This window comes from Emys orbicularis, chromosome 12 (genome assembly GCF_028017835.1).
Source record: "Emys orbicularis isolate rEmyOrb1 chromosome 12, rEmyOrb1.hap1, whole genome shotgun sequence".
NCBI lineage: Eukaryota > Metazoa > Chordata > Testudines > Emydidae > Emys > Emys orbicularis.
The window spans coordinates 20,134,700-20,162,663 of NC_088694.1; the positions used below are offsets into that span (position 1 = coordinate 20,134,700).

The 27,964-nt window shown below is 45.0% G+C and overlaps 1 protein-coding gene across 3 annotated transcripts; it reads left to right on the top strand.

The window, feature by feature from the left end:
• The first annotated feature begins 6,232 nt into the window (after positions 1–6,232).
• Positions 6,233–27,503, top strand: YWHAB (tyrosine 3-monooxygenase/tryptophan 5-monooxygenase activation protein beta). 3 transcript variants are annotated; one of them, XM_065414260.1, is made up of 7 exons: positions 6,233–6,325; positions 12,303–12,350; positions 17,310–17,611; positions 18,742–18,865; positions 21,799–21,962; positions 25,089–25,184; positions 25,620–27,503. In XM_065414260.1, the coding sequence occupies exons 3-7, from the start codon at positions 17,318–17,320 to the stop codon at positions 25,674–25,676; spliced, it is 735 nt and encodes a 244-aa protein (XP_065270332.1). In that variant the 5' UTR covers positions 6,233–6,325; positions 12,303–12,350; positions 17,310–17,317; the 3' UTR covers positions 25,677–27,503. The 3 variants fall into 3 exon arrangements, with proteins under 3 accessions (XP_065270332.1, XP_065270331.1, XP_065270333.1); XM_065414259.1 differs by lacking the exon at positions 12,303–12,350; XM_065414261.1 differs by lacking the exon at positions 12,303–12,350 and having other exon boundaries at positions 6,233–6,307.
• Positions 27,504–27,964: the final 461 nt, after the last annotated feature.

Consider the following 27,964-nt stretch of genomic DNA (forward strand, 5'->3'; position numbering starts at 1 on the left):
AGGGCTGGGCTCTTGCCGGCCGCCACGGCCAGGGTTGGGGGCCCTCTCCGTCCGCAACTGGGGTCCCACTGGTTCAGCCAGCACAGCGCGGCTGGGGCTGAGGTCTGGCCGGCATGGCGTGGCTAGGGCTGGGCTCCTGCCGACGCAGCCAGGGGCCCGCTCCGGCCAAGACTGGGGTCCTGCTGGCTCAACTGGCCCGGCCGGGGCTAGGGCCACTCCAACCCAGTCGGGGTTGGAGTCTCTCCCACCAGCCCAACGTGGGCTGCCGGGGTTAACGGTTCACTTTGGTTAACCGGTAAGCCTAATGCTTACTGGTTAACTGGTTAACCGGTTAACCTTTTACATCCCTAGTTTAGGTACAGAGTTCTGCTCTAAACTGCAGGCTCATCTTTTATACCCTCAGAAGACAGTATATTTCCTCAAATGCCTTTTGTTACTGAGAAAGGTCAGCATACATTTGATTAATGTTTAAGACACTTGTGCCATCTGCTGGAAATGACTTGGATCAGCAGAACCATTTGCAAACACTATGCATCCTCTTTACATTTGACAGCAAACTACCTTTGATTACAGGATTATCATTTAATTTCATCATTGTTATTGTTAAGTGCTGGGGAGAGGACTAACAAAATCAGGTTATGCTATCGGCAACAAAAGAGCAAACATCCGTTCCATGCACATATGACACTACCTACAGGTGCCCGCCTCAACCCTCTTCTGAGGAGACCGCCACAAGGTGTGAAAGGTCTGATATTATATACAGGTGATAACGGTACCTAGTTACTTGGAGCAGTATACAAATACAAAGGTATTGTCAGGTACATGGGTATCCAATGCTGAATTGCTCTACTTGGATAAATATGCAGATATTATTTACACCGTAAGTAAATTATAGATTAGTATCTTTCCAGATGTACTGCACTGCAGTTTAAACTCAAGATCCTTGTTGTTTTGTGTGTCTTTTGACTGTTACAAATTACCAAAGCCAAAAGCACCTCAAACAGGTTTTGGAACTATCTAATCCAAGCTCAGATCCGTTTAATTTCTCTTATTCTGTTTAGTAGCATAGTAGAGTTTGTCTTGTGAGACAAAGGTTGTGATGTGTTGTCCTGCTGCTATTGTTAAACAACTTTTTCCCCTTGTCCCTGGAGGCATAAATTAGAGCAATCACAGGTCTGCTCTAATTTACACTGCCTGGAATGGCCTCCTAGGGGGCCTTGTGCCCTAAATTCCCTCTAAGCTGTGTGGCCATGCAGCCACCCAGCAGTGTATCAAGTGCTGTGCACTTCAGGTGCCCCTCCCACAATGCTGCACTGCTCCTGCCCTCTGCCTTGTAGCCCCTGGCCAGCTGCTCCCGGGAGCCTCCTGCTTGCTCTGCAGAGTGGGGGGAGGAGGGGCACTGATGTCAGGGTGCCCCCCCCCCACCTCCATACCCCATCTCCACAGAACGGGGCAGGGGAACAGACAGGGCTCAGGAGTGGGATGTGGGACAGAGCTGGCTGGCGGCTGCTGCTGTGTCTGAACAAGCAAGCTTCAGATTGGTGAATGCCGATCTACTTAAAGGGGCAGCGTGTGTCTCTCTCACACACACACACACACAAACACTATCTGTCTCTCACACACACAGTGTATCTCTCTCTCACACAAACACTCTGTCTTTGTCTGTCACACACACACACTGTCTTTCACACTCACCTCCCAACACATACTTGTATTATTGTTGTTTTTTACTTCTTGATGCTTCCTGCAATGCACATATAGTCTCTGTAATTTTATTCTTTCAAAGTGTTGTTATTTTAGTCTTTTTACTAGTCTATGCATTTCATAATTTTTATTTCTCTCTTAGGTTTAAATTTAATTCTTTGAGTAGTGAGTTCTAAAATGCTTAACCTATCCTGGGTGGAGTAATTATCCCTACAGTAACTTATTAAAATATATATTATATCTAGGTTATTTGTTTCTACTTGTGGTGCACATCTGCACATTACCTCGATACTGGTGCACATAAAATTCATTCCACACATGGATGGAAAAAATTAGAGGGAACATTGCTTCTGCCAGCCCAGAATTGCCAGAATAGTGTGCTATAGCCATGCTCCCAGACACATCTCCAACTCAAGACGGGAGAAGGAAATAACAGCTTTACACCACTGGGGGATTTCTCTGTAACAGGAATGCGCAGCTACCTCTTTAAGGCAGTTTTAAGTCCCTTTGTGCTGCTGGAGCGGCTCCAAGTGAATTTAGCTGAGGCTGAGGACCTGGCCGCTCATCTGTTGAGGCTGTATTTTTGGGTAAGTTAGTATTGTTTGTCCAAATGATTTCAAATCTAAAATGTGAGTTGATCTAGTTAGTTAGGTTTGCAATTTAATATATTTTTTCTCAAATTCATAACTCATGAATGCTGAATAAACTTACTTCCTTCCAAAATAATTCAGCTTTGGACTGAGACCAAGCATCCAAACTTTGGTGAAAACCTGGCCCAACTGAAGTCAATTGGAGTTCTGCAACTTGGAGTTTGTGGGATCATCCTAAGCAGGGATTGTCCTCAAATGTTTGTAAATCACCTAGCAAATAGTGGGCACTACCACAAATAATAAGAATTTACTAAGGATGATCGTGCAGCCCGAAGGGTTCATGGGATTCATGCATCCCAGAAATCACATGAGAGCCCACAGCTCATCCCGTTGCAATTCATTTTGATGCCACATGATAACACTTTGAGGCAGAGAACTGTTACATTGCTTTCCATCAAGATGGCAGGTCATCTTAATGTGAGGACTCTTACACTACATCACGGTGTCTTGTGTTATACATGTTTCAAAATGACATTACATTTTGACCCAACAGGATATGCTCACCCAACACAGTGCAATGACTGGAAGCAACATGACAATGATTTGATGGAGTGCTCTCTGGATGCCATATTGATGCAAAATGATGCCATATCAAGATGTATGACACAGTATCACAGTGGTGTCATGCCATGATGCCATCTGGAGTTAGCATGAAGTCATTTCATAATGGGATGACAGTGGTTTGCAGTGATTTGTCAAAATTCCATGATGCAAGAATATTACTGCCTCTTCAACTGTGTTTACATTAGGCCTTTTTGCCATAAATTTGCCATTGTCTACACTAATGCTCACAGTGATGGAGCTCAGCCAGTAACTGCAATAGTGGGAAGATTATGGCAAGAAAACCAAAGTGTAGACAATTCATTCTTGGCTGAGAGGAGCTGTTGCTGCTACCACTCAGAGAGTGACACTCCCCCGACTTTTCCTAAGCCTGCATCCCATCTTGCTATTACTCCTAGTAATACTGTAGTGGCCAGGAATCCCACTCATGATCAATGCTCCTTTGTGCTGAATGAGGTACAGACATAAAAGACAAAGAGTTTACAATCTAAACAGAGCCAAGACTGTGCAGGTTGATGAAGAACACAATGGAGGGGGAGAAAAAGGCAACAGTAATAGAAATATGTTACATCCTAGAAAAATGCTCAGTTTGAAAACTTAAAAAGAAATAGCCAGAGATGCGATGTTAATGATTTGCTAACAGGCCACCTGCCTAGCCATTATCATTAGCAAATTTACCATTGGAGTCGCATCAGAAGGGGTTTGAAGGAAGATGCCTATACAAATCGATTTGGAGAAAGCTCTTTATGCATGCAGGGCAATGTGGAAGGCTAAAGGCTCTTATGGGAGAGCAGATGGGCAGCTAACGGAGTTTGCTAGCTCCGATGGAGTAAAAGGGGCGGTTATAAATCAGTGAGTTCAGAAAATAATAAATAGGGAGGCGCAAACTTGTGAAAAGCCTTGAAGGTATAGACTTTAAACTTGTGTTTGATGTGATGAAAAAGGGGGAGCCAATGGAGGGACTTGAAGATTGGGGGGTGGGGGAAGAGGGAAACACAATAAAAGAGTTGAGCTACTCTGTCCCCATATCTACTCTGGCGACACCATGAGAGGACCCAACCACATCAGCCACACCATCAAGGGCTCATTCACCTGCACATCCACTAATGTTATATATGCCATCATGTGCCAGCAATGCCCCTCTGCCATGTACATTGGCCAAACCGGACAGTCCCTCCGCAAAAGAATAAATGGACACAAATCGGACATCAGGAATGGTAACATACAAAAGCCAGTAAGTGAACACTTCAATCTCCCTGGTCATTCTATTACAGATTTAAAAGTCACTATCATTGAACAAAAAAACTTCAGAAACAGACTTCAAAGAGAAACAGCAGAACTAAAATTCATTTGCAAATTTAACACCATTAATCTGGGCTTGAATAGGGACTGGGAGTGGCTAGCTCATTACAGAAGCAGCTTTTCCTCTCCTGGAATTGACACCTCCTCATCTATCATTGGGAGTGGACTACATCCACCCTGATTGAATTGGCCCTGTCTGCACTGGTTCTCCACTTGCGAAGTAACTCCCTTCTCTCCATGTGTCCGTATATAATGCCTGCATCTATAACTTTCACTCTATACATCTGAAGAAGTGAGGTTTTTACCCATGAAAGCTTATGCCCAAATAAATCTGTTAGTCTTTAAGGTGCCACCAGACTCCTTGTTGTTTTTGTAGATACAGACTAACACGGCTACCCCCTGATAGTTGAGCTAGGAAGACAGTTTGGCAGCAATGTTCTGAATGGGGCTAAGAGGAGTAAGGCTGCAGAAGGCCAGGCCAGAGAAGAGGCCAAGACAGTAGTTGAGATGGGAGAGGATGAAGGCCCGGACAGGCACAGGCAGAGAGGAAAGGCTGGAGCTTGGAATCACTAAGGAAAAGCAGCAATATTCAGATATGGCCTAGGTGGGCGGGAGGAAAGGGGGACAGATTAGGAAACAGAATGCAGGTCTGAGCCTGGGAGATCAATGATGTTGTGATCAGCTCCCCTTCACCTCCCATCCTGCTTCAACTACCCCATCTCCTGGTAGCCTCCCCACGACCCCACCCCTCTCTACTACCCCATCCCCTCTCAGCCTCCCCACGACCCCACCCCTCTCTACTACCCCATCCCCTCTCAGCCTCCCCACGACCCCACCCCTCTCTACTACCCCATCCCCTCATAGCCTCCCCACGACCCCACCCCTCTCTACTACCCCATCCCCTCTCAGCCTCCCCACGACCCCACCCCTCTCTACTACCCCATCCCCTCAGCCTCCCCACCCCTCTCTACTACCCCATCTCCTCTCAGCCTCCCCACCCCTCTCTACAACCCCATCCCCTCTCAGCCTCCCCACGACCCCACCCCTCTCTACTACCCCATCCCCTCTCAGCATCCCCACCCCTCTCTACTACCCCATCCCCTCTCAGCCTCCCCATCCCTCTCTACTACCCCATCCCCTCTCAGCCTCCCCATCCCTCTCTACTACCCCATCCCCTCTCAGCCTCCCCATCCCTCTCTACTACCCCATCCCCTCTCAGCCTCCCCATCCCTCTCTACTACCCCATCCCCTCTCAGCCTCCCCATCCCTCTCTACTACCCCATCCCCTCTCAGCCTCCCCATCCCTCTCTACTACCCCATCCCCTCTCAGCCTCCCCATCCCTCTCTACTACCCCATCCCCTCTCAGCCTCCCCATGACCCCACCCCTCTCTACTACCCCATCCCCTCTCAGCCTCCCCATCCCTCTCTACTACCCCATCCCCTCTCAGCCTCCCCATCCCTCTCTACTACCCCATCCCCTCTCAGCCTCCCCACGACCCCACCCCTCTCTACTACCCCATCCCCTCTCAGCTTCCCCACGACCCCACCCCTCTCTACTACCCCATCCCCTCTCAGCCTCCCCACGACCCCACCCCTCTCTACTACCCCATCCTTTCATAGCCTCCCCACGACCCCACCCCTCTCTACTACCCCATCCCCTCTCAGCCTCCCCATCCCTCTCTACTACCCCATCCCCTCTCAGCCTCCCCATCCCTCTCTACTACCCCATCCCCTCTCAGCCTCCCCACGACCCCACCCCTCTCTACTACCCCATCCTTTCATAGCCTCCCCACGACCCCACCCCTCTCTACTACCCCATCCCCACTCAGCCTCCCCAGCTGCACTAGCACCTCCTTGCGCACCCACCCAGCCTCCACCTCCCCAGTTGCCATAGCTGCCGAGAGGTTTCCTCACCCGCCCACACACCCAGCACCGCGGCCCCTCTGGCCCAATGGGGAGAATGGGGCGTGTCCAGGCGCCGGAAGGGGCGTGGGCTAGCACCGGAAGTGGGTGCTGGAGCCGCCGCAGGGTGTGTGTAGTTGCGAAGCGGCCGCCGCGCTCGGAGTCTCCTGACCCGCCCGGGACCGAGGTGTGAGCCCTCCGCCAGGTGAGGGTCTCGGGCCCATCCCCATAGCTCCGGGGACAGCGTACGGGGAGTGGGAGCCGCCAAGAGGCCTCGGGGCCTCGCCCCTTCCCTCCTCCCCGCGGGGGAGGGGGTGCTGCGCGGCCCGACAGGCCCAAGGGCTCGCGGAAGTAGGAGGGGGCAGGTCCCCCAGCCTCGGCCGGCCCAGCTCCTCCCTCTCTCGGGGTGGCAGGGCCCGGGGTGGGAGGGGCACGCGGCGGGCAGAGGCCTTCGCAGGCCGGGGAGCTGCCAAGGGCGCGCTATGGGGCGCCTCCCCCCGGCTGCAATGGCTCGTGTCTCTCTGGGGAGCCGGGCGGGGAAGTGGAGCCGCCCAGGTAACGGTGTGACCCACTCCCCTCCCCCAGGCTGCTGCAGGGCCTGAACTGGCAGCACCGCCTTTTCTAGGCGCTCTCAGCCCAGCCCCACGCAGGCTGAGTCACCTTCTCCCCCGAGGGCTAGGCTGGCCTCGCACACCTGTGTGCAGCAGGCGTCGCTGGCAGGGGCTGTTCCCTTGGCTGTGATTGACAAAGGCTCTTCGGCTCCTACCGGCTGGGAAATGAGCCTCCCCCTTCCAGGGTCAGTCTCATTCTAGACCTCTCCTTCCAAAGGCTCCCTGCGATCTCTCTCGTGGGCCAGGATGCCCAACTGCCTGCGTTGGGGGCCCCCCCGCTATGCTGCTCCACACTAATCAGATTCCTATGCTGCAGGCATTGCCTACCTTAAATAAAAATCTCTTGCTGTGTTCAGGAGATGGAAATAATTTCCATGGCACTTCGTAGCACCCTTTTCACATAGGTACTTACGGTGTTGTTTCAAACAAATAGGGAGGAGGTAAAGGTGCAGCCCTGACATCTTTATAAAATAATTTGCGGGTGTAGGAGCACAGATACAATTTCTACCACAATGGGGTCCTGGTCCATGACTATAGTAATACAAATAATAAAGGTGGTATATTATTTATTACTAGCCTCTGCTGTGGCACAAAGCAGAAATAAATGTAGGCAGGCACTTGGGGAAAGAATACTGTTTCAGGCATCAGGCACAACTTGTAAGACTTGTTAGAAAAACCCATAAACTGCCCTGATGAGGTTATAATCCACAAGACGTTATCTTGTATAGTGCAAGTATCCGTGCCATGCAGACATTGTCACTGAGGGAAGATTCCAACTAAACTGTAGTAATTTATTTCATTTGGTCTTTTTGACATTATAGTAACTGTTCCTAACAAGGAAGCAAATTGAATGATATATAATACTTTAAAAGCTAAATTATACTGTACATGTAACATTAGTAGCTTGAAAAGATTTATAAGGCTGTAAAACTTTTATAGCTTTAGGAGTGGTTAGGTTACCTAAATCAGAAATCTCACGAACTGTCTCAGTGCGTTTTATGCAGGAGGATGTATCTTTTTTGATAGTTCCCCAGAACAGAGTCCATTTAAAAAAAAAAAAAAAAAACCTTGAAGGTATAAATTAACTCTCCCCCCTGTATTCCAGAGGGGAAAACTCTATTTATTTTTGGGTCTTAGATCCCAAAGTGGTGGGCAACTAGCAAATAGCTGATTGCAAGTGAAGTGTCCTGGCCATGTAACTATATTTAGATTTTGAGTTAATTTGATATGGACAAAGTGAAACACCATTAAAGCAGATGGGGTCCAGTGCAGACTTGCATGCTCAGTTTTGTCAGTGCACCATCTTCTGACTTGCAATATCATTGCTATTCTGGTTCTCACTATCCTTTAAGCAGAGCAGACTAAGTGTGTGATTTTTGTTATGTGCACAGACTAGGATGAGACTGAGTTGGATGGCACAACTGTCACATAAATAAGGTTTAGAACTATGTTCTAGAGAAAGAAGGCTAGCACCCCGATACACATTACATTAAAACTAAAACATTGTAGTGGTATGGCTTTTTATTTTGCCTCAGCCTTATCCCATCCTGTAATAGAAATACTTTCACTTTAATATAAGTGAAGGTGATTTGCTGTAATATGAACACATTTTTTTTGGCATGAATTTTACGCCTGAGGGAAGAGATTTTTTGGGAAACTCACTACTTTCATCTGGACCCTAGCCAAAAATGATTATAGTAGTTGGAACAAAAATCTAACCAGATTAAGTACATTATATACATTCCTGTTTCCACTTGTAACTGTCCTTTATTTGTACAGCACTATAGATGTGCATAATAGTTTGGACAGAATGACAGGTCCCTGCTCCAAGGAGTTTACAATCTAAGGACTTGTCTACATGGGGAAATAGCCTGGAATAGCTAATGTACAATACCTATTCTGCATTAGCTCCACATATGGACACTCTTATTCTGCAGTAGGGGTGCCTTTGTCCAGTTTAGTTTAATCGACTTTAGAAGTGGGTTAAACTAAACTGCAAAAAGACACACTTTTAGGGTACATCTCTACAGCAGTTGGGAGATGTGACTGTAGCCATACCTGGCTCTAGCTAGTCCACTAAAAATAGCAGTGAAACTGCAGTGGCATGGGCTTGTCACCCGAATATATCTCTAGTGTCTCAGAGGGCTTGCACTCAACGGCTAGCCTGTGCTTGTGCTGCCATGGCTTTGATGCTATTTTTAGCTAGCTAGCTAGATCAAAGCTAGTTTGGGAATGCCTATGCTTGCTGCAGTCACACCTCCCGACTGCTGTGTGAAGGTACCCTAAAGTGCAGAGCTAGAGTGGAATAGCTATTGGGCTTTCAATTTTTTTAGTGGGGGGAGGGATAGCTCAGTGGTTTGGACATTGGCCTGCTAAACCCAGGGTTGTGAGTTCAATCCTTGAGGGGGCCATTTAGGGATCTTGGGCAAAAATCTGTCTGGGGATTGGTCCTGCTTTGAACAGGGGGTTGGACTAGATGACCTCCTGAGGTCCCGTCCAACCCTGATATTCTAAGATTCAAAATTCACAACTTAACTTATTTCACCGTAACTTCCCTGTGAGGACAAGCCCTAAGTAAATAACATAGCAAGGGGTGGCAAAAAGATGTCGGAAAAGGGTTGTGTATATATAGGAAGGTGATTGTGCAGAAAGAGATCATAAGGCTGGCTTATTGTCAGTTTTTTCTCCCAAAGTTTTAATGAAGATTTGGGGCAGTGTTTGGGGTGGCAGAAGGGTGACCAGATGTCCCAATTTTATAGGGACAGACCTGACATTTGGGGCTTTGTCTTATACAGGTGCCTATTACCCACCACCCCCATCCTGATTTTTCACACTTCCTATCTGGTCACCCTAGGTGGTGGGCACATTGGAAAGCTAGCTGAAAGAAATGAGTTTTGTTGAAGGTTTTGGAAGAGAGTGAGGCTGCATGACATAAGGTCGGAGAGGATATTCCATGTATTATACTACCTGTTTAAAGCCATAGAATATGGAAAGTGCATTTTACTAATCTTACTGGTCAACCTGATGGTGATCAAGGAGAAACCTAGCTTTCTGTGTTTGGGTAAAATCTTACTGGGAATGTACAATTTCCTGATATGTCACTTTTTAATAATACATACTACCATGGGGGGAGCACTTTATTTCCATTAGCTTGGAGTGATGAATGGATTTTTTTCTTTGTGGAAAGGAAATTAATGAGAAATGCTGATGTCAGTGAGTAATCTATATTTAGTTTCCAGTGTTCTTCCTCACCACTCCTAAATCCCTAGGTCAAGATAAAGAACATAACTCTAGCTAAGTGAAAAAAATAAAAGGTATTAAAAGGCAAACAGGCTTCTTGTATTTAATTTGTAGGGAGCTGAGGAATGCACTGATTTAAAGAGTACCCATCAGCAGTGGTGCCTGCTGTGTGAGCTGCATGGTGGATATCATCTGCATCATCCAAACTGTCTCTTGTCAATACTGTAGTTCTTGCATTAGCATGCACATGACTGCATTATGAAGGAAGCCTTTCCCTTTGTTTTGGAGGCAATTGTCTCCTTTTGAATACCCATGTAGGCTCCAAACTTATGGAACTGAAGTGTGGGATGCTATGTAATTGACATGGATTTTTCATTTTGGGGTGAATTGCCGCATTAATGTCACTAGCTAAAACCAAATAAGATATGTTGAGATACTGTTCACTTTTGGTAGGCAAATCTGCAAATATCTCCAATACTATTCTTCTGCTCTTCCAGTACTAAATTTTATAGCAGTTTTATGATGGGAATAAATGCATATGAGTCTGAAACTACCAAACTTATCCCTTGTGACCAAATCTAGATTTAAACTAACTTCTCCAAAAGTGAAAGGTTAGTGTATTAACCCACTTTTCTGCCTGACTCCTTATTGATGTATATGGCAAACCAATAATTGCAGTCCTTTCTTTCCCAAATCTTTTCTAATGGAGAAATATTTGTCTAATTATTTCTACATAACAAGCATTGATCCTTTTTTTATAGTTTTAATGACCTATTTAGCATCAAAAGAACAGGTCATTGAAAGCAAACTTCAGGACAATGAAGGCTTATTAGTACTGCTTTGCCAGTTCAATATATTATGTAAATCAGATATTTTTCAGTGCCAGTTTTTCATCTGTTTTCTACAGTGTTTAAATGCAGTTACATCTGATCTGATTTGACTGTTGGTCTTGAATAGCTCTTGAAGGTTGGAAGCAGTAAAGCCTATAAAAGCAGGCATGATCGCTGTCAGGTAGCTTGGACCTAAAATATGATTTATCATAGAGCGCTTGTAATCTGGTGGGGAATGTTGAGTGTCTAAACTGTCACTAAAATTTACATAAATCCCAAATTCACCACCTTTGTCTTTGCTTGCAAGTCCTGTGGGTTTACGTTGACCTTGGGTGCCCTTTCTAAAATGACTGCCTTTCTCCCGCTCCTTACTTCCCCTCTCACCCAAAGGAGCCAGGGACAGCTATAAACTACTGCAGGGGTTGGCAACCTTTCAGAAGTGGTGTGCCAAATCTTCATTTATTCGCTGTAATTTAAGGTTTCGTGTGCCACTAATACATTTTACATTTACAGGGGCCGGCGGATGGAACCCCAGACTGGCAGCGGGCTGAGCAGGCCAGTGGCCTGGGGTTCCGTCCATCCAGGCCGACAGCATGCTAAGTGGGGCCGGCGGTGGGGACCCCAGGCGGGCAGCAGCGTGCCACAGTAAATCAGCTCGTGTGTCGCCTTTGGCACATGTGCCATAGGTTGCCGACTCCTGAACTAGTGTCTTTTACAGATACCTACCTCTGGCAGTACAGTTATTAATAAGAAGTCCAATCCGGGCCATGTCTACATGAGCAGGCAAACTCAGTTGAAACCTTTTAATTCCCTTGTAGACACAGTTCAATACCTTTAAGATCACTTGAGCTGGTTGTGGTGTTGGAACCTAGGCTAGACAGGACCTAGATATTTTCTCAGCTCGCAGGAATGGGAAGTAGGGTGATGGCTTCAGTGGCTAATACATAGGAGTGTTAGATTCAAAGTTCTAGTATCTGAGTGCTTACTGGCTTTGAACACTGGTTGCTGGCGTTCTTGATCAGAGATAGTGTGCAATCATAACCTTTTGGAGGGGTTCTAAGCCCTCGTTTGGCAGGCTCTTAAATCTGCCACTAATGTCTCTCACCTTCTACTTAGAACTAACAAGCCCTGTTCTCAGAACTCTTCCCCATGGCTGTGACTTGCAACAGCACCCTTCCCCCCCAATAAAGTATCAGTGCTACAGTAGACAATTCCTGTCAGTCTCTCACTACAGATGTCATTGAATGTACTGCTCTTAGTTGCAGGTAATGGCCACTGGTGACTTCCACTTGTGGCCTACGAACATGTCCAGCCCAGGCATCGCAGAGATGCTTGTTCCAGGCTGTGGCACACTAATATATTGTTAGGAAGGATGTAGCTTTCAGCTCCTTTATGGGAGGGACCAGCTATAACTGATAGTGGCTTTTTTGTTTTTTTTTCAAACATCACTCCTTTCCTTGTGTCTTTTTTTCCTTCTGGCAAACACTTCCCTCTTATGGAGCTCAAGCCATCATAGCTCTGCAAAGCCCTTCTCCAAGCTTCTAACAAGGTAAGCAATGGAGAATCCAGACTCTAACAGTGTTCCTTTATACAGCAAATCCTTGAGTGAGAGTGATTGTAGGTGTGTACTGCCAGATTATCCACATTTTGGTGTGGGGCAATGCCTTTCTTATTGGAAGAAAACACTGTGGTATTTGAATTCTTATGTTAAATTTGTTTTATTGAACAGCACTTCATACTTTTGTAGCAAACCTACTAACAAGGAAAGATTCTAGTACAAGTTAAAATAGTCAAATCAACGCCTAAATTGAGGCTCCAACACTGGCATCTCAAACTCTGTTACAAATATACACAATTAATGAAGTTCTTATTGAGTAAGTCAAACTTTTTTAGTAAGTAGTATGAGTTATCTTTAAGATGTACACATAATTTAGACCAGGGGTGGGCAAACTTTTTGGCCCGAGGGCCACATCTGGGTGGGGAAATTGCTTGCAGGGCCATGAATGTAGGGTTGGGGCAGGGGGTTGGGGTGCGGAGTACGGGAGGGGGCTCAGGCCAGGGGGTTGGGGTGCCGTAGGGGAGTGGGGTGCCGTAGGGGAGTGGGGTGCAGCAGGGGGCTCAGGGCAGGGGGTTGGGGTGCAGGGAGGGGTGTGAAGTGTGGGAGGGGGCTCAGGAAAGGGGGTTGAGATGCAGGAGGTTCAGGGCAGGGAGGGGTGCGGAGTGAGGGAGGGGGCTCAAGGCAGGGGGCTAGGGTGTGGAGTGCAGGAGGGGTTCTGGCTCCGGCAAGGCACCGCTTACCTGGAGCGGCTCTGGGGTGGCAGTGGTGCGCAGCGGGGCTAAGGCCAGCTCCCTGCCTGCCCTGGCCCTGCGCCGCTCTGGCACCACGTCCCTGCGGCCCCTGGGGGAGGGAGGGCAGAGGGCTCCGCACGCTGCCCTTGCCTGTGGGTACCTCCCCTGAAGCTCCCGTTGGTCACGGTTCCCCGTTCCCGGCCAATGGGAGCTGCTGGGGGCGGTACCTGCAAGCGACGGCTGTGTCCGGAGCCCTCTACCTCCCCCCCCCCTCCCCAGGGGCCGCAGAGACGTGGTGCCGGCCGCTTCCAGGAGTGGTGTGGTGCCCGCAGTGCCATGGGGGTGGCAGTCCCACGGGCTGGATCCAAAGCCCTGATGGGCCGTGGGCCATAGTTTGCCCACCTCTGATTTAGACAGTCAAATAACTAAGGATCGATAACATGTTTTGTATGTCATGTACTAGTGTTTGGGCTGAACAGTCAATTTTGTCAGACTTTCTTCTGTACTTTCTATGCCTTCCCTATTCCCTCTGTGGTTTTCCTTATGTGCCCTTAAGTGAACCCACTGACTGCCATGAAGGGACTTGCATTTAAAGATAAATATATCATATTAGCATCATGTTAATAAACTCTCCACAGTTCCTAAACTGAACTCTGCACAGGTAATTTGTTTTGCGATCCATAGCACTACTTGTGCTGTGCTGCTGGAAAAGCACAGACCAAATATAACACACACTTTTTTAATGACAAACTGCCAACTGCCTTAGAATACTTGTCTCTAAATTTCAGCATGCAGACTACTTTTCAAAACAAAAATCCAAATCATATGGTAATGGTATTGTGTAAACTGCTTGTGGTAAACCTAGAGCTGACTACAATGGAAATGTCTCAAGAGGCAGTGCAGGTTTGAGGAAATTGGAGTCATACAGTTGTGTGAGATATTGTAGTATTTATGGCTGGCTTTCATACACTATAAAACACTGTTTATATAGACATACTTTGATCTTCAAATTAACAGTGAAAGTTTGGGGGTCCCCAGCTGTGAACTAGTTACTGTGTTAAGCATGTAAATTGAATTCATTTCATAATTAGAAGTCTAGCAATTTGGGATGTGGCAAGAAGGTGGTGGAATATTGTTGCCTTGGAATACAGAGCACTGCATCTCTACATCACTAGTTCATCTGAACTGGTTCATGCTGGTCGTAATGACCAAAAAATGTTGCTATTTGACTGATCTGTCTTTTCAACTTACATTTTTACTAGGCAGTATATTTATTAAGGCTATGTCTACACTGTGCACTTAAAGGTATGATTTCCCCTGCTCGCGTATACGTACTTGTGCTAGTCCTTGTCAAGCTAGTGCAGGGGTTCTCAAACTGGGGGTCGGGACCCCTCAGGGGGTCACGAGGCTATTACATGGGGGGTCGTGAGCTGTCAGCCTCCACCCCAAACACCGCTTTGCCTCAAGCATTTATAATAGTGTTAAATATATAAAAACGTGTTTTTAATTTATAAGGGGGGTCGCCCTCAGAGGCTTGCTATGTGAAAGGGGTCACCAGTACAAAAGTTTGAGAACCACTGAGCTAGTGCAAATATTAATAGCAGCGGAGCTGCGGTAGTGTTAGTGGCAGTGGAGGCATGGCTTAGCTGTTTTGAGTACAAACCCACCTGAACCTCATGGGTATATACTCATCATGGCTAAGCTATGCCTCCACTGCCATTATCCTATTCAGATTATTATCATCATTATCCAGATATCCGCTGCTATCTATATTCATGCTAGCTCAATGAGAGCTAGCGCAAGCATGTGGCCTGCTAAACCCAGGGTTGAGTTCAATCCTTGAGGGGGCCATTTAGGGAACGGGTGTAAAAATCTGTCTGGGGATTGGTCCTGCTTTGAGCAGGGGATTGGACTAGATGACCTCCTGAGGTCCCTTCCAACCCTGATATTCTATGGTTCTATGTGTATGTGAGCAGGGAAATCACACCTCTAGCTTGTAGTGTAAATGTAGCCTGTGTGTGTGCATTACAAAAAAAACCTCTCTCCCACTTGGCACCCTTACTTGGAGTCATCTTCTTTCATATGGCTTGGGTAGGTAGCATGACTACAAATTTATATCTAAGTTTGACAGCCAGCACATTGCTGTAGGCCTTCGGCAAAAGAACGAAGGGGACACTCAGATATGATGTGCTCCATCATTTGTGCCTGGTGACCACAGTTGCATTCAGGTGTTTGCCTCATTTTCCATTTAAGGAGGGTTTGTCCACATATCCCATGAGTTGTCCTGATGTGATTCAATCTGCATCAGTCTTTCGGACATAAATCAAAACCTGGTGGTTCCTCGGCGGGATCAGTGATGAGCTGACTTGGAGTCCGCAGTAGCCAGTGATACAAACTACTATGTCTCCCTAGAGTAGATCCTTCCTGGTAAAGATAGAGCCATGTTAGTGAAGTAAAGTAAGGTAACTCACTGTTGGTACCTATTTTTGTCTTTGGGGGGAGCGGCAATCTTAATATCATCAATTTGGCACCTTTATAAAGTGCCAGATTCCACTCGTTTAAAAGCTGTTTTTGAAAGAGAACCAGACTTAATGCAGAACTGTGTGTCAAGAGGACTCCATTGGCTTCTTTCAGCAAAAAATCTGTATTGATCCAGTGGCTCACAGAACAGGCACATCCATAAGGTGACGGTGCATGTACCACACAAGTCCTTTGTTCAGACTTAGTTGTATACATGTTACCATTGTGCCTGGCAGACACGCACAACATAGGAAAAGCCATTTTCCTTACTAACTTCAGCATCCATTGTCCTAAGGCAGAAGTTCTTAAACTGTGTTCAGTGGAGTGTTGGCTGGTCACATAGCATATGTCTGACCTTATTTCCAGCTGCTAAATTGCATTTCAAAAAAGATGAATGTTTCTTTCCATGTAAGCAATTACTTTACAATTGCATGACTGTCATGTGGGCCACATCCTTTCTCCCTCAATCTCTGTATTAAAATATGGTTGACACTGAAAATGCTGCAGGATAGCAAGGTTGATTGTCTCAAAAATCTCGTGTAGAGAAACTCAGATATAAGAAATAATATTCCTGGCAGGGCAGTATAAAAACATTTTCTCTGGTACCAAACACTACAGCTTTATTTTGCTGTTTTAAGTATCCACAAAAGCATTGCATTTTACATCAAAGTAAAAGAGGGCTGCTCAATGACAGCAGGAGCTGTCCAGTGTTTCAGATACTCCTGCTCTAAGAACATTATTCCTGTCATGGAAGAGTACTAGAAGATACAATAACATGAAAAAGTTCTGGTTTTCTTTTTTGGCAAGTGTTTGAACATGCAGCCTTTCCTCTCAGACTTCTGGTATTATTAGATTGGGGACATGGTATCATGATAGAATTGGAGAAGTCTGTCGGGGGGCGGAGGGGGGAGACTGATATGATTGGACATAACATCAATATTAATGTCACATTTGAAAAGGTAGTGTTCACGTTCTTCCAGGAGTGTGATTGGTTGTGATTCTTAAATGTTACAGAAGATGCTGATTAGGCCTCAGCTGGAGTATTGTGTCCAGTTCTGGGTGCCAGATTTCAGGAAAGATGTGGACAAATTGGAGAAAGTCCAGAGAAGAGCAACAAAAATGATGAAAGGTCTAGAAATCATGACCTGTGAGAGAAGATTGAAAAAATTGGGTTTGTTTAGTCTGGAGAAGAGAAGATTGAGAGGGGACATAAGCTTTCATGTACATAAAAGGTTGTTACAAGGAGTTGGAAGAAAAATTGTTCTTAATCTCTGAGGACAGGACAAGAAGCAACGGGCTTAAATTGCAGCGAGAGGTTTAGGTTGGACATTAAGAAAAACTTCCTAATGGTCAGGGTGGTTAAGCACTTGAATAAATTGCCTAGGGAGGTTGTGGAATCTCCATTATTGGAGATTTTTAAGAACAGGTTGGACAAACACCTGTCAGGGATGGTCTAGTGCAGGGGACTGGACTAGATGACCTCTCGAGGTCCCTTCCAGTTCTATGGTTCTATGCTCCTCTTAGTGAAATAACCAAAATACAAAGTTAAACTCCTGCTAGTAACTCACTACATTGATCAGGAAGAAGACAGACTTCCCACTTATTAATGATCATGACTTATACCGCATCCCTTTTTACCTTTATCATTCGTTTTCCACAACCTGTGCAATCAAGATAAATTATTTTTTCTCCTTTTAAGGAATAACTATGGATAAAAGTGAGCTGGTACAGAAAGCCAAACTGGCCGAACAGGCTGAGCGCTATGATGACATGGCTGCTGCTATGAAGGCTGTCACTGAGCAAGGACATGAACTGTCCAATGAAGAAAGGAATCTACTCTCTGTTGCCTATAAGAATGTGGTTGGTGCCCGTCGCTCTTCCTGGCGTGTAATTTCCAGCATTGAACAGAAAACAGAGAGGAATGAGAAGAAACAGCAGATGGGAAGAGAGTATCGTGAGAAAATTGAGGCTGAATTGCAGGATATCTGCAATGATGTTCTGGTAATAATCCAGCAGCAAAAATAACAGTAGTTAGCATTGCAGCAATTTCCAGGGAGGCTTAAGGAGCCTCACTTACTGAGAGGCTAAAGATCCAGGCAGGAAGATAATGTCTTATGGCTCTGGGTAAAGAACTTGGCTGGGTGTAGTAATTGAGTATTCTAGTTTCTTTCATGTAACTATATTCAGTTTATCTTGGTGTTATCACCTACCAAATATAAAAACAAAACAAAAAAAATCTACTAGCCAAAGGCACAAAACCTGTTCGGCAGAGATTAATATGGAAGATGATTGGGGGAGAGGGGTAAGACACCAGAAGGATCTGTGGCCAGCTGCCCTGGCAAGAAGCCCATCACTTACACTCAAGTGTGGGATTCTTAGGGTGCTGTTCCTGTTCGGTGGTGAGGGGGAGTGGGTGATAGATGCTCCTATGTATTTTAATCACCTGAAATTTGAAGGCTCTATCCATATTCTTTTGTGGACAGGAGAGGAGCTAGCGTTTTCACCCACACCAGTTTCCTGGCTTCTTTGAAGTTAGGGGTGGAGAGATTCTGCTATTTTGTGGTTGCCTAGTCAAGACCCTATTGCATGTGAAGAGGAGAGAGTTCCTGGTACTCCTCTCGCAACCATTTTTGATTCCTCTTCCTCTGAATACGCAAGTGCAGCCTCCATTGCTACTCATAGCTTTAGACCACTTCATTGCTGTCCACTGTTCTAAACAGCAGCAGTGAAAGTAATCAGACTCTTGTGAATCTCACTCTGCCAAACAGCAGCAAAATTATGAATAGCAGTGGAGGCCCTGGAGCGCTGTACCTGCGGACTCATGAACACAGCACTGCGTCAGTTCGCATATGAAAGGCTGTCCTCGCAATCAGGAGGGCTATCAACTTTTTGAGAGCTGAAATTTTGCAGAAATGACTGGTATAGGTCCTCAACTGGGAAAGTTTCCTGCTCCCCAGTGGATTTTTCTCCAAGCTTTTGTAGTGGATAATAAACTTCATGTGTGTACACTTAGAAGTTGCGTTAGCATGTTAAATGCTAATACTTACAATGGTGGTTAAAGCTTTGTTTATCACTCCTGTGGCTTTCATGACAAAAGCATTTGTGTAATTCTGTGATGCTTCCTCTTTCAGGAACTCTTGGATAAGTACCTTATTGTCAATGCCACACAGCCAGAAAGCAAGGTCTTCTATTTGAAAATGAAAGGCGATTACTTCAGATATCTTTCAGAGGTGGCATCTGGGGACAGCAAACAAAGTAGGTAGAGTTAAAATCTTTACACACACACACCCCTGATCAGAAGTCAAATGGCCACTAAGCAGAATGAAGTATGAAGAGAAATGTTTCTGTTTTCAGTGAGGCGTATTTATATAGATTTCAACATTCACTAACTATTAAAAACAAGCATTGTGCTACTTGCTCTTGTCATGCTGTCTGGAGTGCCTTCCTCAGGGCAGACTGTCAGAAAACAGGGCAGACACCTCAAGCTGGTGCTGTGTTCTATAATTAGATTTCACCAAGCCAGTGACATATGTGAACTCCTGGATCACTATAAAGGTCTTACCACGGAGACACAGATACTCCCTTTAGACTCTCCAGTCTATCTTACCACCCAGACAAACTGGACTTTGTGAGAAAAGGTCTCTTAAACCAAAAATCACACCACATAAGGTTGCTCTCAGGCCTGAGAGACAGGTCACTTCCCCCCGATCAGTTGGTACTCTAGATCTTACACCAAAGACAATGCTGGTAGCCAATTATATAGTAAACTAACTAAAGGTTTATTAGCTAAGAAAAGGAAATGTGTTATTGAGAGGTTAAAACAGGTAAAATATATGCACAGGTTAGTCACAGTTTGTAATTCCAAATGGTGGCAGTGATGTAATAAACTGCCAGTTTCCAGAAAGTCTTTTCAGGATACCCAGGTTGTCTCTGGGGATCTCTGCTTTGCATCTAGTACACTTGCCTGTACTAGTCCCAGCAGACCAAAGGTGCAGGATCTTTCCTTGAATCCATACTTATAGCTTCTTCTCACAGGAAACAAGCTGACAGTGTCACTACCCACATGTTTTTTTCTTTGATGACAGAGTGAGGAATGCATTTTGAGTCTTTGACCTCTCATCATCTTACACAATGAGCACTTGCTTTGAAATTAACTTTTTTCTGTTAGAGTTCTTCATTTGCATTCTATAAGGCTTCTTTCTCATTTGATGGGTTATTTAGTTACAAGGGTATACACAATGTAAATGTTGCTACTACGTTATAACAGGATACAGATAAGTGAAAACAATGCAAGTAACATCCAGTTAGTTTTCATGACGTTTAAACATCAAATATACTCTTATACATTTAACAATCACTTTGATCTATACTAATACACAAGTGAATAGGCCTGGGGCTTTGGCATGAGCTGGCACGTGGTCTGCCAGCATCATAGCTCTGACCAAACTGTCCCCCTTCCCAAAAAAAACCCATTATACGTGAGCCTCTGTAATTAACATCAAGCCAAACACACTGCCATCCCTCAGCCTACTCTGTCCCCAAATGTCTCCCATCCCTGAAAAGGTTTTGCCACCTGTTTTGAAAGTTCAGCAAATCCAGGATCTGGTAGCCTGAGAGGAGGAATGCATTATTTCCTCCTGGAAAATGCCATGCTGGTAGTACCCTCCTAATTATATCAGGGGATCTAGCTGAAGTAACTTCACTGGTTGCAAGTGTGGTATCACATTTTGATAGGTGGACTCTCAAGTAACCAGGTCCTAAACCAATTAGAGTTCTCTAGGTTAAAACTAACACCTTGAACTCTGCCTGGAAGCCAGTGGGCAGTCAGTGCAGTTCATGGAGCAGGATCATAGGGCTTAGACCAGGGGTGGGCAAACTTTTTGGCCCGTGGGCCACATCTGGGTGGGGAAATTGCATGAAGGGCCATGGATGTAAGGCTGAGGCATGGGGTTGGGGTGCGGGAGGGAATGTGGGGTGTGGGAAGGGGTGTGGTGTGCAGGAGGGGGCTCAGTGAAGGGTGTTGAGGTGCAGGAGGGGGTGCGGGAGGGGTCTCAGGGCAGGGGGTTGGGGTGTAGGAGGGGGTGCGGAGTGCGGGAGGGGGCTCAGGGCAGGGGGGTTGGAGTGCTGGGTACAGGAGGGTGCAGGCTCCGACCCAGCGCCGCTTACCTTCAGTGGCTTCGGGGTGGCAGCGGCACGCAGTGAGGCTAAGGCAGGCTGCCTGCCTGCCCTGGCCCCGCACCTCTCCCGGAAGCGGCCAGCACCATGTCCCTGCAGCCCCTGGGGGAGGTGGGGCAGAGGGCTCCACGCGCTGCCCTCGCCTGCGAGTACCTCCCCTGAAGCTCCCATTGGCCGTGGTTCCCTGTTCCCGGCCAATGGGAGCTGCGATGGGCGGTGCCTGCAAGCGAGGGCAGCAAGCAGAGCTTCCGGGAGCAGCGCGGGGCCAGGGCAGGCAGGGAGCATGCCTTAGCCTCACTGTGCCACGGGGCTGGCAATCACACAGGGGTGCAAACCGCACCCCTTCCCACACCCCACACTCCCTCCCGCACCCCAACCCCATGCCTCAGCCTTGCATTCATGGCCTTTCATGCAATTTCCCCACCCAGATGTGGCCCACGGGCCGTAGTTTGCCCACCCCTGGCTTAGACAGTCCCTCTAGAGCTTGTTGTGCTACCCATCAGCCTGGGGAAGGGGACTCGTAGTTCCTCTGTGCTCCCAATTTTTAACCCATGGAGTTCAGGACAAGAGATTGCCTCTTGGACGCTTCCTTCTCAGAAGCATTAGGGAATGGCTCATTAGTTTTCTTCAGCGTTTACCTTCCAGAACTATTTCCTGTTCCTCTGTTGGCTTCTAGCTTTTAAACACAATGCAGTTGGAGTTCAACAGTACTAACCACAACTATGTCTGATGTTTTTTTTTAATCTTGGTATGAATTGTTGCATTTTAAATCTTATGAGCACTCCTGCATTAGTAGCTTAGTTTTATCAGTAGAGTTTTACCATTAAAATTATTGAAGGAAATCCCTCTGTGCTTGTTTTTTACATGTGGATATTTATTAACCTTCTAATTGGAATTGTTACCTGATGTCCAAAGTTTCTAAATTGCCCAGACTAAGGTGGTGTTAAATAATCCTTGTCTTAAATACACAGTGACTTACCATGCATTAATCTTACTGATATCGCTTTTTGCAGCAACAGTATCAAACTCTCAGCAGGCTTACCAGGAGGCATTTGAAATTAGCAAGAAAGAGATGCAACCTACACACCCCATTCGGCTTGGTCTGGCTCTCAATTTCTCTGTCTTTTACTATGAGATATTAAATTCCCCTGAAAAAGCCTGTAGTCTGGCAAAGACGGTAAGCAGACTCCTCTTATCAATATTTTTGTCAGGGGGGAGGAAACTATTGAAGGCAAAAACTATTAAAGATGTACAGTAGTACCTCTGAAGGTAGGTTTGAGTGATCTGTTCTTCTAAAAGCAGCTAGCTTCTCCTTCAAGAGTACTCTGTCAGCGGGAGGATGCCTGCCTCAGAGGTGCTGGCCTCCTTTCACATGAATATCTGTATCTTAATATATTTTCACATAAGCTAGCAAAAGCATAATAGTCAATTGACTATTGAAAGTTACCCTGTGAGGAATAAGACAAGCTGCCCTCTTCACACTTTCACAGGATTCTCCCAGAAAGTACTTGCTTTGGAAATTTAAAAATGTTTGCATTAATCTAGAGCCCCTAAAACTGAAACTAATAACACTGTCTTTAGTTGAGCATATTTCAAAAATTTGATGTGGCAGTTTCTCCAGTGTGACTTTACCAGTGCTCTCCATTCATGACCCGTAACATCGCAATCTCTCTCCAGAGGCCAGAACCATTTAGGTTTGATTGGCATGGCAAACTATTTGATGGTTTAATTGTGCCCAAATAGATCACAAGTGAGTTAGTTTTTTCTTTTTACCTCTCCTTTAAATTAGACCAAATCTCTTTCTGAGAGGCGAATAGTTCCATGTGGTATTTTTATTAGTTCACCTCTACTTGCTTCAATTGAAAACTGTCAAGTAACAGCTTGGATAATGATGGCATTCAGAGTTACTTAGCATATACGTACAGTGCACTTTGTTTAGGGGCCTAGTATTTTGTAGCAAGAAGAGATTTTTCCCTTGCAATGCACTTACTACTGTTAGTTCTGCTTTTAAGTTATTGGGTTGTAAATCAATCTGCTTTAGAAATGTGGCTATGTTTGTGATAGAAATATATTTAAATAGAAAAGGGGGCCTTATTCATGGCAGCAACCAAACATGCTGCATGGACTTTGATGGAAGATTTTATAAAACAAGTTGGTGGCAACTATGGTCATACAGTAACTCCTCCCTTAGTCGTCCTGGTTAACGTTGTTACGTTGCTGATCAATTAGAGAGCATGCTCGTTTAAAGTTGCGCAATGCTCCCTTATAAGTCATTTGGCAGCCGCCTGCTTTGTCCACTGCTTGCAGGAAGAGCAGCCCGTTGGAGCTAGCTGGTGGGGGCTTGGAACCGGGGTGGACTGGCAGCCCCCCTATCAGCTCCCTGTTCCCCTAAGTTCCCTGTGCGGCAGCCGCCCAGCAGGCTATCAATTGCCGGCAGTTCAGCTGTCCCTCCCCCCACTGCCATGTGCTGCTCCTGCCCTCTGCCTTGGAGCTGCTCTCCAGAACCTCCTGCTTGCTGTGCGGGGGGTGGAGGTGGGGAAGAGAGGGGGGCTAATGTCAGGGTGTCCCCCTCCCTCTGTTCCTGCACCCCGCTTACCCCACTTCCAAAGAGCAGGGGGGACATAAGGACAGACGGAGCTTGCTGGCGGGAGCTGCTGTCTCAACTTGCTGATCTATTTAAAAAGGCAGTGTTCTTAGAGTGGGGTCAGCGTACTTAAAGGGGCAATGCGCATCTCTCTCACTCACTCACACTCTGTCTGCCATGCTGTCTTCCCTCCCTTCATTCGTGCTGCCTTGTAGAGTGTGAGGCTACATTAACAACAAGGTCTTAACCCTTGAGGGCTCAGCCGATTGCTAGTTCATCATTTAGCAGTAAGGCATTCCCTGGGAAATATCCCACCCTCTAACTTCACCACCTCAATCAAGCATCACAGTCATCATCGCTGTGTACCAGTATTAAATTGTTTGTTTAAAACTTATACTGTGTGCATGTGTGTGTGTATATGTGTGTACGTGTGTGTGTGTATGTGTGATATATATATATATATAGAGAGAGAGAGAGAGAGAGGGGTGTGTGTGTGTGTATATATATATATAGAGAGAGAGAGAGAGAGATGTGTGTGTGTGTATATATATGTGTATATATATGTATGTATATGTGTGTATATATATATATATATATATATATATATATATATATATATATATGTAGTCTTTTGTCTGGTGAAAAAAATTTCCCTGGAACCTAAACCCCTTATTTGCATTAATTCTTATGGGGAAATTGGATTCGCTTAACATCGTTTTGCTCAAAGTTGCATTTTTCAGGAACATAACTACAATGTTAAGTGAGGAATTACTGTATTAGTCTTTAGTGGAATGTACATTGTTTCTTCAACTGTCACACTGTTTCCTATTTCTTTAGTTGCCTTTCTATGTGCAGCAGATATGACCCTGAAGATACCTCCAGTTTTTCAGCTTTATCTCTACATGCCCACTGCCTCTAATTCAATCCTTTGAGTCCTCCATTTTTAGTGAAGACGCTCTAAGGCAGGGGTAGGCAACCTATGGCACGCGTATCGAAGGCGGCACGCGAGCTGATTTTCAGTGCACTCACACTGCCCAGGTCCTGGCCACTGGTCTGGGGGGCTCTGCATTTTAATTTAATTTTAAATGAAGCTTCTTAAACGTTTTAAAAACATTATTTACTTTACGTACAACAATAGTTTAGTTATATATTATAGACTTATAGAAAGAGACCTTCTAAAAAAGTTAAAATGTATTACTGGCACCTGAAACCTTAACTCAGAGTGAATAAATGAAGACTCAGCACACCACTTCTGAAAGGTTGCCGACTCCTGCTCTAAGGAACTTGTCTGACAATGCTGCTTTTTAATTGGGTGGCCGGATTGCTTTTGAGCTATGTGAAGCAGTCCATTCTGTGGGAGTGAGCACATTCACTTCTTGAGTATTCAGTGCTGGCCTGGGAAGTAGGGCTGGTCCAAGAATTAATCTTAAAACTCATGTAACAAAATAGAATTCTTCCAGTCGGCCAGTGGCCTTGTCTTCACTTCGTTGCAGTTGAGCATGGCTGGTACTTTTTTGGGAAAGGAAAAATACTCCGTTAGATGTTGTTGTTGGTTTTTTTTTTTTTTTTTGGGGGGGGGGGGGGGAGGGGTGTCACTGAATTGTAAATATAATATGGGAAAATTTTAAGAAAAAAATTGTGTAGATGCAACTGAATTCATCTGAGCACAGAATTTGAAAATCGTGTCTCTGTTCTGTTAAACTGTCTTGCCTATTTCAGGCGTTTGATGAAGCAATAGCTGAGCTGGACACACTGAATGAAGAGTCTTACAAAGACAGCACTCTGATCATGCAACTACTTAGGGACAACCTTACTGTAAGTATCATTGGGACAAACTACTACACTTTGAACTTGTCACTGTTGTAAATGTTAGGCTGTAATTGGACCTATCTGAGAGCCATTGCCCTTGTATGTTAAATAAAATGGCAGTTGCTGTACTAGCACAAGTCAGTAAGCCTTTCTGCAATCAGTTGTCATTGAAAGGTGCACTTTTGTTGTCAGTTTCCCAAAAGCTAACTTTCCTCCCCGTGCATACTGCCTGTAAGCTTCATTTGCTTTCTGTTCCTAAGCCTCCATCCAGCCTTCTGTTTTTAGTTCATTATTCTTTCTTTGCCACTAAATTCAACCATTTAATATTCTTCCATTAAGAAAATTGCACAACCTACAGCTAATTACCCCATCTCCCCTTTCCTGACAAACGTAATTAACTGCATGCTTTCAGCATAAACATGTGTTTGTATTTTCTTACAGCTATGGACCTCGGAAAACCAGGGAGATGAAGGGGATGCTGGGGAGGGAGAGAACTAATGGCTGTCACGCTTCACTATATGTTCAATGTCACTCTGTATCCTACACATATATCCCTTTGTGCGACAAGCAAAAAGAATAGTACATCGACTTTCACAACCTCAACGTAGCAAAAACTGTCTGTGGGGTAAAAACAATTGGTTGGTGTTTTGTGTACTTAAAACGGAGATTGGTTCTACAACTGCATTCTGAACTTTCTTATTATGAACATTTGCAGTTTTGATTACCGTGTTTATATTTTTAACTCAGCACTGTGATTATGGGTTTTGTGATTGCAGTTGACTTTACAAAACTCTTCCTGGTAGAAACTAGACATTAATTATGTAACTCTGGAAAGCTTAATCTGGCACCAAAATAGTCGAAGTACAATTCTGTTGTAAAGTTGTACAGAAAGTTATAAAAATTATATTGTGACACTGGGGCATGGAAGGAAAACAATCCATTGTATGGCATTCCAGTTCAGTAACACACTTCAGTGAATTACTTTAACAGGCACACTCTATAGACATTTTTAACCAAGTGTGGTGCACCGCTTTCAGTCAAAAGCTCATTCTAAGTAATCTGACCTTTCTGAGGGTTCAGTTTTTTGGGAGTTTAGCAGCCTGATTTCCAAACTACATTGGCAAGTAATTGGGGTTTGACTTTGAAAAATGGTCCAGTGCTCATACGACATGCATGACTAAACCCCCTTCCCACTGCAATACATTACTTCGTTACAACTTGGACTGTTCTTTAGTAGTGAGATTTCTTAGTGCACTGCTGTCAACTTGCAACAGGAAAAGACTAATATTGTATGAATGGCCTTATTAGTTTTTGGATAATACTGTTAAGAGTAAAATAATACAAAGATTGCATTTCACTTAGGAGAATTAAAATCTCTTTGGGTATTCCCACTCCAAACTCGATCTGGAAACATTTCTAATATTCCACTCTGCCATCTTTGAATTCACTTTAGAGAAATCTTCCTCCCATTGAGTTGATGTTCATCCTCACCCTCTCACCTGCTTTTAAACTTCATTAAAACATTTCTGGACTCCTACATGTGTTCCATTATTTGTGGATTATAAGTGATAGGGTGATGGAGAGAGATGTGCGCTAGTGGACAGGTCTCTCACTCAGATGTTTGAGAGTTGTCAGTGCTGCTGTAGTCTTCAGCTCTTAATGTCTGCCCCCTTAAGCCAGTTCCTGGTATTACCTAAAATTTTCAAGATTTCCCATTATTTCTTACTGGAATGCAGACCTTACACATTTATAATGCTTGTTAGGAACTTGCGATATTAGAACTCCAAATATCCTCATTTAGTTGTGTTCCCAATCAGGTCCAGTCAAATAAGACCTAATAAGAGTTGCATGAATAATGCAGTGGAAAAGATTAGGAATATTCATCTATCAGTCTCACAGTATCATCCCTCTACCATTTCACCTAGCTGTAGAATCCATCTGTTTGTCTGTCCATCTGTCTGCTGGAGAGAGAATTTCATGCACTGATTTTAAAACTCCCCAATACTAGCTGAACAAATAGTGCAGTTAATACTTGGCGCTTGATAAATGCAGTAGTGATGAATGTGGAACCGAGCCTGTCTGTATATCTGGTAGCTCTTTTTGCTTTGTTTTTACTGACCAGTATTCTGCCTAAAGTTTGCTTCTGTGATGGTTATATTGCTAGCACACACGTGGTTGTGAGAATAGTATAGCAAAAAAGAAATACCTGGTTATTGATGTACTAGATATGTGTATGTCTTTTAAACGGTTCTAGTTTCACCTTACACAAAATAATCAGGAGAGTGTAAAAGAATTCAAAAGTGAATAATAAAAAAAATTTTATCAGTTCCTTGTGGTCTGTTATCTTTGTCACACTTGTGGCAACAGAAAATTGTGGTAGTAGAATCACCACCTCATTATAGTAATGTCCAGAATTTGGACTCTGTGTGACTTGTTGACTCTTATGAAATTAAGTGGTTCAAATATTTAAATAATTCCTTTCACTAAGAAAATAAAAAAACTCTGCTAGAGTACTCACTTTGTAGTAGAGGACTCTGGTTCTGTTGCTTGATGTCCATTCTGTTAGGTGTGCATGCCTGTACATTTTCATGTTGTGGGGGGAGATGAGGAAGAAATGGACCTATAAATATCCTTATTTAATTTGCTGAGAGTCATTGAGTATGGTAATGGTTGAAAACACAGTATATGAACAACATCTAGTGCAGTGACTTCTTCTGTTGATTGCTAATACACAAAAGATTCTGCCCTGGGTACTAGTGTAAGGTTCCTATCTGACTTATTAATGG

Coding starts and splice junctions, on each gene's coding strand:
- YWHAB (XM_065414260.1), top strand. CDS start 17,318: ATGGATAAAAGTGAGCTGGTACAGAAAGCCAAACTGGCCGAACAGGCT. Junction 17,612..18,741: donor ATATCTGCAATGATGTTCTG/GTAATAATCCAG, acceptor TTCCTCTTTCAG/GAACTCTTGGATAAGTACCT. Junction 25,185..25,619: donor TACTTAGGGACAACCTTACT/GTAAGTATCATT, acceptor ATTTTCTTACAG/CTATGGACCTCGGAAAACCA.